General features: G+C 40.6%; 2 protein-coding genes across 9 annotated transcripts in view; one reads left to right on the plus strand and one right to left on the minus strand.

Annotated features, from left to right (window-relative positions):
• SLC26A8 (solute carrier family 26 member 8) overlaps positions 1 to 4,615 on the minus strand; it is a 78,649-nt gene extending 74,034 nt beyond the window's left edge. For 5 of the 7 annotated variants that reach the window (XM_077161602.1, XM_077161597.1, XM_077161598.1 and 2 more), the window contains exons 1-2: positions 4,503 to 4,615; positions 570 to 759 (exon numbers count right to left, since the gene is read on the minus strand). In XM_077161602.1, the coding sequence (XP_077017717.1) occupies positions 570 to 754 (185 nt within the window). In that variant the 5' untranslated portion in view covers positions 755 to 759; positions 4,503 to 4,615. Of the gene's footprint in view, positions 1 to 443; positions 760 to 4,502 lie in introns of those variants that run through there. The other 2 variants (XM_077161601.1, XM_077161600.1) reach the window with 2 other exon arrangements.
• Positions 4,616 to 6,877: 2,262 nt separating this feature from the next.
• The window catches only part of MAPK14 (mitogen-activated protein kinase 14), a 105,239-nt gene continuing 97,289 nt past the window's right edge, over positions 6,878 to 14,827 (plus strand). For both annotated transcript variants that reach the window (XM_077161605.1, XM_077161606.1), the window contains exon 1: positions 6,878 to 7,454. In XM_077161605.1, the coding sequence (XP_077017720.1) occupies positions 7,339 to 7,454 (116 nt within the window). In that variant the 5' untranslated portion in view covers positions 6,878 to 7,338. The remainder of the gene's footprint in view (positions 7,455 to 14,827) is intronic.

Consider the following 14,827-nt stretch of genomic DNA (forward strand, 5'->3'; position numbering starts at 1 on the left):
TGCAACAGACAGGCCAGCGCTTGCCCAATCAGATGAACAGGTACTACAACTTGGCCAAGTTGACACCTGTCCCTAACCATGACAATAAGCTTCACCAGACTGCTAAATGACTCATAGCATGAAAACAGATTGAGTCCCTGAGCTGTAGAATCTAGCAGGTCTCAATGAGTATTAGAGATGGCGGTGGTGGGTTCTATGCAGACGACCATGAATGCTTCACTGGGTATGAAGCTTGAAGGATCTCCTTCTGCTACTGCCATGATTGCCTTTGTTTGTCAGGAGACAGACAATGGCAGTTAATCAAACCATGGACTGATTAAATAGCTATCGTCCCTACCTGCTGTGCAGGAACAACCAAGATCTTTATGCACAAGGAGTTTACAATCAAGGAGGTGTTAAAGACAAAACCACATACACGCAAAAGCCAACTGAAGAAAAATTACACGATAAACCGCATAGTTCTGATGACAGGAATTCAGAGAAGGAAGACAGAGGTGTGTACCAAAGGAGCCAGGTAAGGTTTCGGTCCTGCCCGGCGTGGCGGCAGCAGAGTGATCGCACACACGCACCGGCACTGGACGTGGTGTCTGACAGTAGAGATATTGATGTCCATGTTCCCAGAGGAAAGGGCCTCCTTCGTTCTGTGTTCCTGCTGAAAGTTCTCCTCATTGTACACATCTCGCCTAATGTCGTAAATGAAAGAATTTTGCCTGTATTTAGTGTTGAAACTCTGGGAGCTTCTCTCTGGTTGCATCGTTCCTGGATGAGTGGAAACAGATCAAATTAAAAAAATTAAATCTATATCCTCGACACATTTTTATGGAATTCTGTTTTTCCATAGAATGACATTTTACACTCCCCTTGGCATGTTTTGGCTTTACAAAACTCTATCTTGTGTATTGCACAATTTTATGCTTAAAACCATCCTACAAAGGAGGTAAAGTGTGTATTACTCTCATTTCCTAGAGAAAGAAACCAAAATCCATGACTTTATGCAGTCTTGGTTGTTTAATAGTAATTAAGAGTCAGGAATAGAACCCAGGTGTCTTGCTAGGAAGCCAGCAGATTTTCTTTTTTATTCAGCTATGTTGCAGGGAAATGATTAAGAGAGAAAAGCATTAACCAGTAATTTTCAATGAAAATGCTATGGGTTAAGTGTTCAATACAGTGTTTTCTAACTCCCTCCCTATCTAAAATAGCATCCATCTTTCTCTACCCCTTGCCTAATTTTACTTTTTTCACAGTATTCGGCAACCCCTGATTCCATATTTGTGTATTTGTTCATTGTCTGTCTCTACCACTAAAAAGTAAGTCCTGAAGGCAACTTTGTTTATGGCTGTATCCACACGGCTTAGAACAGTGCTTGCCACTTAGCAGGCCCTCAACAAATACTTCCAAATAAATGTTAAGTATCCAGTTAGTGGCATCATTAGTAGAAAAAGCATATCAAGAGGCCAGGAGACTGGGGTTCCCGGCCCGGCTTTTTTTTTCTAATTAGCTGTATGTTTGGGGGCAAGTTTCTTTGACACTGAATTTCAGTTTTTTTTTTTTTTTTTTTTTTTTTTTTTTTAGAGAGAGGGAGGAAGGGAAGGAAAGACAGAGAAGGAAGGAAGGATGGAAGGAAGGAAGGGAGGAAGAAAGGGAAACATCTTTAAACATTTTCTTATTTTTTATTATATTTTGTTTGTTTGTTTGTTTTTTACATGGGCTGGGGCCGGGAATCGAACCGGGGTCCTCCGGCATGGCAGGCAAGTACTCTTGCCCGCTGAGCCACCGCGGCCCGCCTGAATTTCAGTTTTATAACCATAAAATGACATGGTTGGACTGCATGATCTCTATGCATCACTTGTAGATTTAAAAATCTATTTTGCCCTTTTTTTTTTTTTTTAAGAAAATGAGGAGGACTTAATGAGGTTGGATATAGATTCATCTCTGGGAGCAATATAAACATTCTTAATAATCTATGTTTTTGTAAAAGCACAAACTAAAATTCTTTAAAATAAATGTGAAGTACATACACATTACACAGCTATAAAATATACAGGTAAATACTCAAGTTATGTACACAAATAGTTCTTTATGGGTGAGGCTATAAGCAAGTTCAATGTACCAGTAACTTGGTTTTCCTTCAGGATGATCATATATCATCTAAACTGGGAGAAAGGAGTAACTTTAGTGTTGAGGCCACCAAAAAAAGGTTGAGGCCTATTCCTGGAGGGTCTTGAAGGCTAGGTTGAATCTGAATTTTGTTTCATAGCTATTCGAAATGCTTGAGCAGGAGGAATAGTATTATAGGGATGCAGTTTGGGAAGGTGAATCGTGTCCGTGGAATGGTCTAGAGCTGTGCTGTCCAGTATGATAGCCACTGGCCACGTGACCATTTAACTTTAACCTAATTAAAATGAAACAAAAAATTCAGTTCCTCAGTTGCACTAGCCACGTTACAAGTGCTTAGTAGCTACATGTGGTTAGTAGCTATCTTGGTGGACAGCTCAGATATAGAACATTTTCATTATCACAGAAAGTTCTATTGGAGAGCACTGGAGATAGGAGAGACTGAGGCAAAAAGATAGTTGGAGACAATAATACAGTAGTCCAGGGAAGACCTAATGAAGTCATAAGCCTGTGTGGCCACAATGAAGATGGCAAGGAGGGGCAAGTGGAAAGCTATGAAGCTGGCTTAAAAGGACCTATCAAGTGATTAGCTAAAAGCAGCGAGGGAAAACACATGATCATGATTTCCTTTAGTCATTTTTGTTTTATTCCCCTCTGGAATTTCTCCAGCTCAGTTATATCTTTTGTGATTTCATAGAAACCCTTATGGCTTGTTTGCATGCATTAGCAAGACCTTCCCGACAAGATAAGCAGACCAGAGGCTATTACCTACAAGTGGCAGATGCACTTTGGTGTGAAATTTGGCAGATGCATATTTCAGAAAAAAGAACCCAAACCACAATGATGGGATGATGATGTTTCAGCTAAGACAAGGAGGGTGTCTCTGTTAGCGACTCTTGAAAATCTCTGTCTAATGAGGCCACTGTACTCAGTGTGATCAACAGCATGCTAAAGCTTTACCCATAATCTTAAAGATCAGTGTCCACTTAGAAAACCATTCCCTGATGCTCTCTGCCATCAGACGGAATAGTTAGGTGGGTAATGCATGGGTCTCAACTACCTAAGCTTTCATTTTCTTATTCCACAAATATGATGTGTTTCCAGTATCTGGATTAACTCTTAGAAGTGAGAAATTAATCTCTGCTAATGAAACTTAGTCCCTGGACAAGTAGCATCAGTATCACTTGGGACTTTGCTAAAAATGCAAATTCATAGGCCCCTCCTAGACCCACTGAATCAGAAACTCTGAGGATGGACCCAGCAATCTGAACTTGTAAGGAGCCCTTCTGGTGATTTTGATATACATTAAGTATGAGGAATGCTATAAATATAGCCAATTATCTTAAGCCCTTCTTCCAGGGCTACATGAGCACTTTGGACTGAGCTCCTTCTCCCCCCATATTTGTCCCTTCCATCTGTCTATCCCTTCCATCCATCCCTCCATCCATTTGTTTACATAGTCTGTGTTCTGACTATTTTAAAAGTCAAGAACATAATTGAAATACTACCCAATTTTCTATTGACCCAATTCATATGAAATCCTGAAACCTAGTTCAGTTGCAAGAACATCTTTTCTCTGATATTGTCATCTATCATACATTCTCTATAATCATGGGAAGGCAATTTCATCTCCAAAATAAAAAAATAAGCATTTTTAATTCCATGTAAAACAGCTCTTGTCAGCCTAAGTTTTTATAGGAAATGTATTTGGAATATAGAAAAGGCACAGGCAAAGACCATTGTCTTTTAGTACTTTCAATGCAACTCTCTGACTAGTGACTGGCGACATAAAGAGGAATAATAAGACAGTGGCAGCAACCCTTAGGAGCTTACCATCGGACATGAAACCACTTTTAATGCAACACAATGGGTAATAGTAGTGGGTGTAGGGGCATGACACTGTTATTAGAGTAGGGTTGTTAAGAAAGCTTCAAAAGGGGGTACACTGAAGGATAAAAAAGGATCTGACAGGAAGAGAAAGGCGCAAGAGTGAGGGAGATCAGTCAGAAGAACCCAAATGAACAAAAACAGTGAGATCTGAAAGGACGCAGCGCTTCTGGGCAGGCAGGATGCAGAAAACGACTGGGGTGGAAAGGTGAGGTGCAGGAGAGGACTAATTCGGGGGCTCCTGACAATTCAGACAAGAGACTTTGAAGGGATTCCCCTTGCAAAACGCACACATCGTCTCTTGTCATTGCTATCCAACGCGGACTTCCAAAATAGAGATAATACTTCTGAAAGATAAGCTCCCATATATTCATTCATATATTGACTGAGGGTGCACGACGTGCCTGGCCTCGCCAGGGGACTTCGACTTGCAGAAAGCGACGATCCCTCGCCCACAACTTGCAGCTCCGAGCACTCGGCGTCTCTGTGCAGCCGCTTACCTGGTTCCCCGGCGAGGGCGGGTGCAGGCGCTGGGGTCCACCCAACTCAGGCCCGGCTGGCGGCGCTGCCGCGGCGGACGCCGGCGGTTCCTGAACCGTTGCCGCCGAACCCGCGGGAGTTCTGGGCGGGCGGGGGGAATGGGAGCGGGGGTGGGGATCCGCACCAGAGAGGTACCTGGGCCATACTTAATTCATTAAGTGAATTAACGAATGTGAAGCGAGGAGCATGAGGCCTGGCACAAATAGGCCTCCTATCAAGAATAGTGAAAGCTCGAGGCGATCCTAGGTTCCCATTCATTTAAGGTTTTATTCTTAATGGAGGGCTTACTTGGTGCCAGGCCTTATGCCCTTCACTTCACCTGTATTAATTCACTTAAATCCCGGGTCAGAAGAGTTTCGGACGGTAACTCACAAGCCTCCTGTCCGCACTGGAGAAAAGCACCCGCCCGGTTGCACCTGTTCTTCTGATCTGCACACACACACACACACACACACACACACACACACACACACACACGAGCGCGCAGGCACACACCCCTTCTGTACCCACCCCTTCAATCTCCCTTCCCAGTCACCATCTTTCACTATTCCTTGTATTTCTGCTTGGCCCTGTTGCAGTTTTACATTTGTTTGTCTCATTACCGTATTAATAGTTGAGTTATTATTCATTTTGTAAATTGTTTCACCTCATTTACAAAATGAGGTATCATCAGTGCCTAGAACAGTGAAGTGCACATAGTAAGCCTCAATAAAGTTGGGTTGAATGATTGAAGGACTGCCTTGCTGTTGATTGTAAATTCCATGTGGGCAGCAATGGTGTCTGATTTTTAATCATCTCTTTAATGAAAATGGCTGCCACTTAGTAGGCATTCAATATGCATTTGCTGAATGAGTGAATATATTGGTCACTTCGTCTTTACCGTTTCAATCACCCCCACTCCATCATCTCAGTTTACTGGATAAATATATGAATGTCTTAGGATTCTTACTTCCAAACCTCCCCATCGTTTCTTGCATCCACTCATCCTTTTGATGACCCACTCCCACCTTTCATTTCTCCACACTCATATTTTTGCCTTCACTCCCATTTTTACCTTCCATTACTTGTTAGAAAGTTCTTCGACCTGCAGGTTGGCCTGTTCTCAGGCAGTGTATCTTCACAGGCAAGAGAAACCAGGAGAACACAGGTTGAGTGCAAAAGCTTTTTCCTCAGATCGTCTATGACCTTGTTTTCCTGTTTTTTTGTTTGTTTGCTTTTTAATTTAGTTTTTCTTGAAGAGAACTGAGGACCCTGCACCATCTCCTAAATTGAGATCATGGCCATTTTTCATATTTTGTTAACCAATATTTGTGGAGTGCCAGGCAAAGTCTGAGCTCTCCAAAGGATGCATAACACAAAAGAGAATAATCATGAGGAGCGATGAGAAGCAGCCTGGTTTGGCCCTAGTTATGTCTAAGATAAATTCTCCTGCTCTTGTAATAATTTTGGCATAGGAACAGAACGCTAACTGGGGACAGGCATGGATTAGAATACCTTGCCCATTCACATTTATTAACCTGTTTAACTCTTACAAATGACCCGATTAGGTGGGAAGTAGGGCAGGAATTCTGTTTTGCAAAAGCTGGAACTAAGGTCTAAGAAAGGTCAATTGACTTGCCTAATGTGTTGTGGCAATGCGCTCTGTTGTCCAAACTGAGAGGCATGAATTATATGCTTAAAATCCTCTTCACTGGAACGTTCTTTAGCGTAGGAGTCAGTTTCAAACCCCGAAAAAATGCTTCTCAAAGGGAGTTGCTGGAGACTTTCCTGAATTAGATCCACCCAAGGTATATATACGGTAAAAATGATCACGTCGGACTTATTTAAACAGACTCTGGGTGGGTCCTGGGAATCTGCATTTTAAAGCAAACTTCCACAGCGATTCTTCTGCACACAAAAATTTTGGGTGGAAATTCTCAGCCTTGATATTTGCCCATAAAACAGATTTCTTCAGAATGCAGAAAAGTAAACCAAACTGTCCCTGAGCAGATGGGAATATAACTGTTTTCTGGTCAGAAACTTTCTCTTTTTTTATGCAGTTATTTCTTGGAGATCGGAGGTTCCGCTGAGCAGTCGCTCGGCTGCTGGTGCCTACACCCGTAGTCCCAAGATCTTTTGACCCTTTTCCCGACACTTTGTCCCTGTCACTTTCCAGCACCAGGCATTTCCCCCGCCGACCACAAAGAGGCGCACGTGGCAAGTACTGCCAGTCGCTCCACACCTTCCCGGTCCGCCTTCGCGCTCTTAAGCGAGACCAGACGCTGGGAGTTCTTGCCTCCCGTCTCTAGTTGTTGCTCTCGCGATAAGTGCTCTTCCCGTACTCTCTCCTTATGAGCCCCCTCCCGCGAGCATGTTCCATATTGGGTAAAATCTCGGCTCACGGAGTGTCCCGGGAGCTGTTCTCGCGAGAGTGCGGCGGGAGGCTACTGAAAGCTGGCTCTGGATCCGCTACCACAGGACCCTCAGCGGGCGCTGCAGCTGGAGCAGACATTTGGGCGTCGCTGCTTGGAGTCGGCCTGGTCGGGGAGAGGGTGCAGGGGGACTGCGGCGGGCGCAGCCTTGAGCTTTGGAGTGCGCCCTATCCTTAGTCAGGCTCGCCCGGGTTTCTGCAGCGCGTCCAGCCTCTGCGGGTGACAGGGGCCGCGCGCGCTTGTCGGTGGGGCCGCAGCAGCCGCACCTGCGCCCGCTGCCAGCGCGGGGTCCCGGCCGGGCGGGCAGTGAAGGCCGGCGAGCGGGTGCGGGCGCAGACGGGGGCCTCACTGGGCCACCTCCTCGCCTTGCGGCCGCCGCTGGAAGATGTCTCAAGAGAGGCCCACGTTCTACCGGCAGGAGCTGAACAAGACAATCTGGGAGGTGCCCGAGCGCTACCAGAACCTGTCTCCGGTGGGCTCCGGCGCGTATGGCTCGGTGTGGTGAGTATTCCCGAGCCTGAAGCCGCGTTGAGCAGGGATGGTCCCTCACGCCCAAGGGTCATGCCTACACGGCTCAGCGATGAGCCAAGCGGTAGGAATTTTCCTACGGGGAGGGCATCGCTGCGCATTTGAGTCCTTTTCTGCACCCCCTGCCCCTTACCCTGCACACCCGGGTTGGTGGTTAGCCGGATGCAGGACGCAGGTTCGCGGTGGGGTGGGGGTGGACAGAGCGGCGCCTGGAGCTCGGCCCTGGTTCCCCTGTGCGTTTCTTTTTGGAAGGCTGCTGCTCTGGGGTCTGGGACGGTGGCGGGGGTGAGGACTCTGCTGGCGTCAAGCAGAGGAACTCTTTCGGGGGTGCTCCCATCCTAGGGCGCAGGAACAGGCCCGGTGAACGAACAGCTTGGGGAGCTGCAGAGAGCAGCAGAAGGGCAAACCCGACAGGTGGACCGCAGTCATCTGAACAAAACTGACGAAGAAAGAACCCTCCCTGGGCTTTTTTTTTTGCAACCCTCTGTCGAAATCCCGTTTTGAGAAGCCTTCTTTTTGAATTCGCACTTGAATTAACAGCGACCCATAGAGCTTAAAATACTGACTTTATCTCCACCGTGCCAGCTTGAGTGGTGTGTTTCCGATTCGGTTGAAAGCGTATTTCCTCTCCGCCAAGGGGGGTGGGGTGGGGTGATAGTGCCTGCAGGAACACTGCATTTTAAGAAACAGGCCGCCTTAGTGGTTATTCACATACCATTGCTCATTTAAGTATTGTTTGACAAAAGTTTTTTCTTTTGGAGTAAGTGAGATAAAGGTCCGTTGAATGCCCTCCAGATGAAAAAGTTATTAACAGTGTTGGGAAATGTTATAAATATATTTAAGTTCGACAATTTTTGCAACTACAGGTTTTTTTTTTAAAGTTCCTTATGGAGAGTTTGCAGGAACTTATCCACATTTATGACCTGAGGTACATGATGATCTTCATAAGAATAAGGAACATACAGCAAAGGAAGAAAGAGACACTTGCAAACTCTAAATTTACAACCGGAGCGTGTTTTAAATTAAATTAATACCATAAAATTTCCAGACCTGAAATATTTCAGTAACTTCTCTTTAATTTCCAAGGATTCATTTTAGGTTTACTACGATTTCAGAGCGCCTGATCTGAAACTATCAGATTTAATTGTTAGCTTTAGTAATTCATGTCCATGGATCTTTTGAAAAAAGACCTGCAAAGTTATTTTTCTTTTTAGGAACAAATTCCAGATTTTTGAACGTGTTAATCTCTAAATATGATTCCTGTGTTCCTTAAAGCCACATCATGAATTTCCTGTTTGGTAGAATCTTCTGAGTAATTGAGATTGTGCAATTGTGAGTAACAACAGATCATATTGCGTTTCCTAGTTCAAGCTGCTTGAATTATGTTGCAGATGTCACCATCCTTTGACATCTTTCTCCCATTTTTACAGTATGGCAGTTAGCATTTTAAAATAATTTGCAGCATTTAACGTTCATTATATATATTTCTTGTTCATTTCCTAGTTTTCAAAGATGTATTTGGATCGTTGCTTCTTTAATAGCTCATAGATTTACTTCCATTTTTACATTCTTGAATTGATTCACTAATTTTTGTAGTATTGTTTTTGTTTCCAATGATGTTTAAGCTTTTAATGATGCAAAAGATTCACATTAGCTAAAGGAGTTTAGCTGAAAAGAAAGGTTTCGTTTTTGTGTGTCTCTGCAATGAAACAGGAGATTCAGATTTACGGTGAAATGTCCTTAAAATGAGCTCCAAATTTCTTTAGTACTCTACTTTGCTGGCTTATAGAAGCCACCAGTACCTGGCATCTGGAAGTAATTTTGTTAAACAGGTTTAAAAATAAGTAATACATTTACATTGTATAAAATTCAGAAGACATAAATGATACTCGGTGAAAAGTTTCTTTTCCTTTCTTGTTCCCCAGCCTCCCTGTTCCCTTCCCCAGAGATAACCACTGTTAAGTTTCTTGTGTGTCTTTCAGGGAGGCAGAGTTTTTCATTTGTTCTATTGTTTGTTCTGTCAAGGGGATTTAAGATGCAACTTAGAATATATTGGTGGGGAAAAATAAAACTGGAATTATATGAAAATTGACTATAAACAAATGTAACTGATTTTAGACTGAAAATGCCAGAATTAGTTTCATAAATGAATGCTTTCTTAGGCAGGGTAGTTACTTGAAGTTGCTCTTTTAGTTAGCAACTTTTCCAGTGTGACAGAAAAGTTTTTGGGAAATTTCTTAGAATCCACTTTGGTGCCTATGTAACTTTCTTCCATCCTCCTCCCTTGAGAGCAGATTGGATTTTAAGGACTAGTTAAAAGTCAAAATATATTCAAATAATTTAGGGGATTTGAATTGAAGACTGGTGAAAAAATTAGGCAGTTAGATTGGTGATACTGTTTTAGGTGAGATAGGAATTAAAACTGTAAAGTAATGACACATTTTGTTAGGCTACTTGTAGAACTGGACCTGAAGTCTATTTCAGAAAAGAATCTCTAAAAGCATATTAGGTAATGCAGTGTCATTCAAATATACCTTCAGTTTCCTAATTTGATTGCTCTGAAGTGTGCTCACTTTGATGTGACTTTTTTTTTCTTCTAAGCCTGTTTTCATTATTTTAACTTGTAGTAAGTTTGTAGTTAATAGCCTGGGTTATCTATCAAAAATAGCCAGTTATCTATCAATGATTAAACTAGATATTTGAGAATTGAAGATTTTACAAATATGTCTTTTCTTTTTTTAGAGGGTAATGGGAACTAAACAAGGTCTTACAGTTTTAAGGAACTTTGTGCATTGTCTATGAGGGGAAATGAAGCAAAATTGTTTAAAAATACGTTGTTGCAAAGCATTGATTTTGTGGTTTAGGGACAAAAAGAATCTTTGTGGTGAGTTTAAGGAAATATAAACAGAAATTTAAATGCCTTTCCTCCATGGTATTTTTTTTTTCCCAGTCTTTGCTATTGATTAAAGGTGGATTACAGATAAGCCTAAAACAGGAGGTGAGAGTTGAGAATTACTCTGCTTATAATCAATCATTTATTCAACAATTTTTATTGAACAACAGCCAGGGATATAGAGGGGGCTCAAGTCTTGAGATAGACTTGCTGAATAGACAGAACAAGACAATTCGCTTCCTTATATAGAACTTATATTCTAATGGGAATAATAACTACATGTTATGGATTGCTTACTATGACGATGACGTTGTGCTGTGCACTTTATATTTATCACCAGTATATAAAGTATATAAGAAAACCTTCAGTAACAGAGTGTTACATTTTACTAAGAAGTCAAATCCAACTTCCTAAAATGCTTTGTGGAACAAGATTGAATAGAAATAAATGTAATAAAAATAAAGGAAGTTATATTCCTTTTTAAAATTTAATGTTAATGGTATTTACCATTTTAAATGTTTTTTTTGAAATGAGCTAGGGTACCAGTATATTTAAAAATCCTTATTGAATATGCGAAGATGACTTTCATTTTTCTAGTATTGATAATAGGCTCATGCTCTTCTTTCTTCTTATTTGCTTTAGTTGTAAACAAAAGTCAAGATTGTTTGCTGAATGTTACCAGCACGAACCAATAAGAAAGATTTAAGCATAATTAAAGGAGAAAATTTTATTTTTTGACATATACAGACTTGTAAGAAAGAGTGCCATAAGGGTAAAGGGTATATTTTATTTTTATTGAATCCCATTTTTCCACTGGCTCCATTTTAAAAAAGGGTGTTTAGGGCTTCTGATTTTAAGATTCTGCCAGTTTCTCTTCATACTAAAGAATAGTGTGCTTTTGATTTTCTCAGTCTCAGAGATGATCTGGTTGACTTTGCCCTTCATGGGCAACAGTGCAGATGGTGCTAAGCCTGTGGAGCTAAGTATTCAAAGGTAGAAGATTTCTCTTGGCTATATCATTCTTTACTTTCGTAGTGAAGGATTTTACTGTTTATATAATCCTATAAAAATATCAGTTACTACCAAAGTAACTGATATTTTCTGATATTCATTCAAAGCATTATTCAGCCCTCACTAGGTCTATGAAGGCTGGTATTATTCGGTTTTATAGATGAGAAACTGGACTCATTCATTAAGGGTATAGGATACTTGTCAGTGCCACTTTAGTTTTGTTCTGGGTTTCAACACTTTAGTAGTCTTCTTTCCTGTAGATCTGGGCTGCTGAGGTTGTGTTGTGACACCATGTCCTGTGCAGTTTCCTCTACTCATCCCTTCTTTTGTGAAGAAAGGGGTTGCTAAGTCATAGATCTATGACTTGAGAATCCAAATCTACCAGTTCTATTGCCCAGCTAATCTGGGGGTTGTGATTTAATCCGTTAAAGTTATGTCTTTCTCTCAGAATTGATAAGTCAAAAATTGAACTAATTGCCCAGGTGAGAAAAACTTAGTTTGAAAAAATTATTAGGCAGTGCAAAGAGTTCATTCCTGAATTTGTGGATTTTATTGATTTGAAATTCTTTAGTGTGCATTTATGTAAAGTTAGGCCTATCTGTATGTTTATCATATAAGTGGAAGATATAAATAGAAATAAATACCTCTGGAAGCCTTGGAAATACATTGGATTTTTGCCCTTTACTGTAATGTGAAATTTAGTATAAAGCTGATTTTTCCTTCCAAGAGGTATAATTACTTTGGTGCTTAAAAAACATCATTATGAAGAGGGTTCCCCTGACTTGGAACCCACAGATTTCTTCTCACAGTTGCAGTGTACTTGAAGTCATGTGCTTTTTTCTTCAGGACAAAAACCAAATAAACAAAAAGAAAAAAAAACCCTTTAAACTTGATATTTTTTTGTAAAAGAAACTTTTTGTATTGGAAGTAGTTAATATTTTCGCAGTGTTTCCATAAATTAAGTATATATGTGTTAGGATTTGAAAAATTAACTAGTTCCCCAACATTTAAGCTCTTTTAAGAATTTAATCTAGGAAAAAGAGAAAGATGTTGGTATGTAAATTCTGCCCTTTTGACAAATAGGTCCTGGATTCTGGGCAATTGCTGCTCCCAGGTTGAATATGACAGAGAAAGAGGTACAAAAGAGGGAGAGAAGTCTGGGATGACCCCTAAAATATGGGTTTGGGAAAATGAGTAGATTTTAATGCAGTTTTCTGAAGTTGTCAATTCAGGGCTCAGAATTTTAGAGAGAAAGGGAAAAGAAGATAGGTTTATTCTGTTTCCTTGAGCACCTACTAGTTCTCTTTAGATGCCGGAGAAGAAGTATAAACAAATCAGACAAAAATTTCTTAAGAAGCTATACTGTAAGAGGGGATGGCAGTAGAATTCACAATAAACAGAAAAGTAAAATTTATAATGTGTCAAATGATAAGTAGTACAGGAAAATGAAGCAAAGAAAGAGAGAGGGAGTGCTGGAATGGCTGTCCACCCTGCTCTTTTAAACAAGGTGGACAGGGTAGGCTTTACTGATAAAGTGACAATTGAACAAAGACCTGAAGGAGGTGAGATAGGACCCTTGTTAGATGTGGGCACAATTAGGAAGTAGAAACATTTCAGACTGAGAGATCAGCAAATGTAAAGGCCCAGTTTCCCAGGAATAGTTAGAAGACCAGTAAGGTGGGAGCAAATGATCCAAGGGCCAAATAGATGTCAATTATTTTCTGTTTTGTTTGGCCCTGTATTTGCTTTGAATTCCCTCCTCCCTTTTCCCTCATTATAATAGTTTTAGTAGCACTCAGACTGTTGCTACTTGTTCACTAATGTCCTGACTAGGAAGCCACCAGCTCAAATATTATATATTGAATGAACAAATATTATATATTGAAAGAATCTACATATGAATTTGACCCTGTAAAAAATCTGTAGGATTTATTGTCTTCCCTAACTTTACAGATATAAGCCATAAAGTTAAGGAAATATAGACAAAGCTTTTATCAGAGCTATCCCCCTTTTACTGCCTTACCTTCTGGTAATAGAAAATAAGCTTCCTGCAAATACAGATTCTCCTGGAAACATAACAAAAAGGTAATAGAACAAATGTTTATTTTGTCTAGACCTGCTCTGAGTAACTTTAGACCCTGAACATGTTAGCTCCTGTTACTTTGAGTGAGGTTGTTACAGATTTCCTTGTTTTCCTCTAAACCTTCTCCTTTTAGACTTAGGTGGCGTTGTCACTGTGTCTGTGATGTGAAGAAAGTTGTTTAGGTATGTGTGCCTCACAGTCAGTGTATCCAAAAGTGCATATCAGTTGCTTTGCCAGGCTTATGGTCTAGAGTATAGGCATACATATATCACATGACCATATAAAATAGGCATGCCAAATGTCTCTTTTGTTTTCATTAATTAAGTAGGCATTTGAATGCTTCATATGCCAGGTGCTGTGCTAAGGTTTTCTATTCATAAAAATTAAAAAAGAAAAAAAAAATTGGGAGAGGGTCCCTGCGTTTGAAATGATCAGTCCAGAGGGGATATATTCATGATGTTTCTTCATAAACATTGCTTGGGAAGTTATCTGTAGCTTTTCTTTTTTTAATTTTTTTTGGGGGTGTATGTGCATGGACCAGGAATTGAGCCCCAGTCTTCTGCATGGCAGGTGAGCATTCTACCACTGAATTACCCATGCACCCGCCTTCATTTTTTTAGGTTAAATTGCCATCTCAGTATCTTCCTTTGTATTTCTAATCCTTCTCTTGAAATCTTTTAGATTCTCTGTCTCTGGAATCCAGTGACATTGGTCACTTTTTATACCTAGTGCAACTTCATGCAAGGAAATGTGTTGAAAATCTGTGTTGGGGTGAAGCTTTTCCATCTGGTAATTCGAATCTAGAAATTTATGACATTAGCATATACCCACAAGAGGTCAAAACTTCTTCTTTTAATCTGTTCAGGGCTCAGAGAAGCTGCATTTTAGGGGAAGAAAGGGGCTGTGAGTTGGAGGGGTGGTCTAGAGCATTTGCACATCCCTTTATACTTTCACTTAGGGTAGTATCTCTGCTGTATTAGTTGTCTTCCCATAGATCTTGCACTACTAATCATTCCCTTTATCTTTACTGTGCATTCAGCTTGAGGTGTCTCTGGCTTACGCAAGTATTACATAAGTGCATTGAACTCATCTTTAAAAAAAACAACCAAACAAACAAGCAAACAAAAAATTTCCTCTTCCCTGTAGAAGATCTCACTTGGTTCTCAATAATAATTTGACTTTGACTCTTGGTCTTTAATTAATTGTCTTTCTCCTCTTTAAATTCACATTGATACCAGGTTATTTTCAGTGGTTATTGCTTAGTCTTTATTTTTAAATGCAATTTTATTGAGATCAATTCAAACACACCATGCAAAGCATTTGAAGTATACAATCAGTGGCTTACAGATTCATCAAATA

Source organism: Tamandua tetradactyla, chromosome 5, assembly GCF_023851605.1.
Source record: "Tamandua tetradactyla isolate mTamTet1 chromosome 5, mTamTet1.pri, whole genome shotgun sequence".
Lineage (NCBI taxonomy): Eukaryota > Metazoa > Chordata > Mammalia > Pilosa > Myrmecophagidae > Tamandua > Tamandua tetradactyla.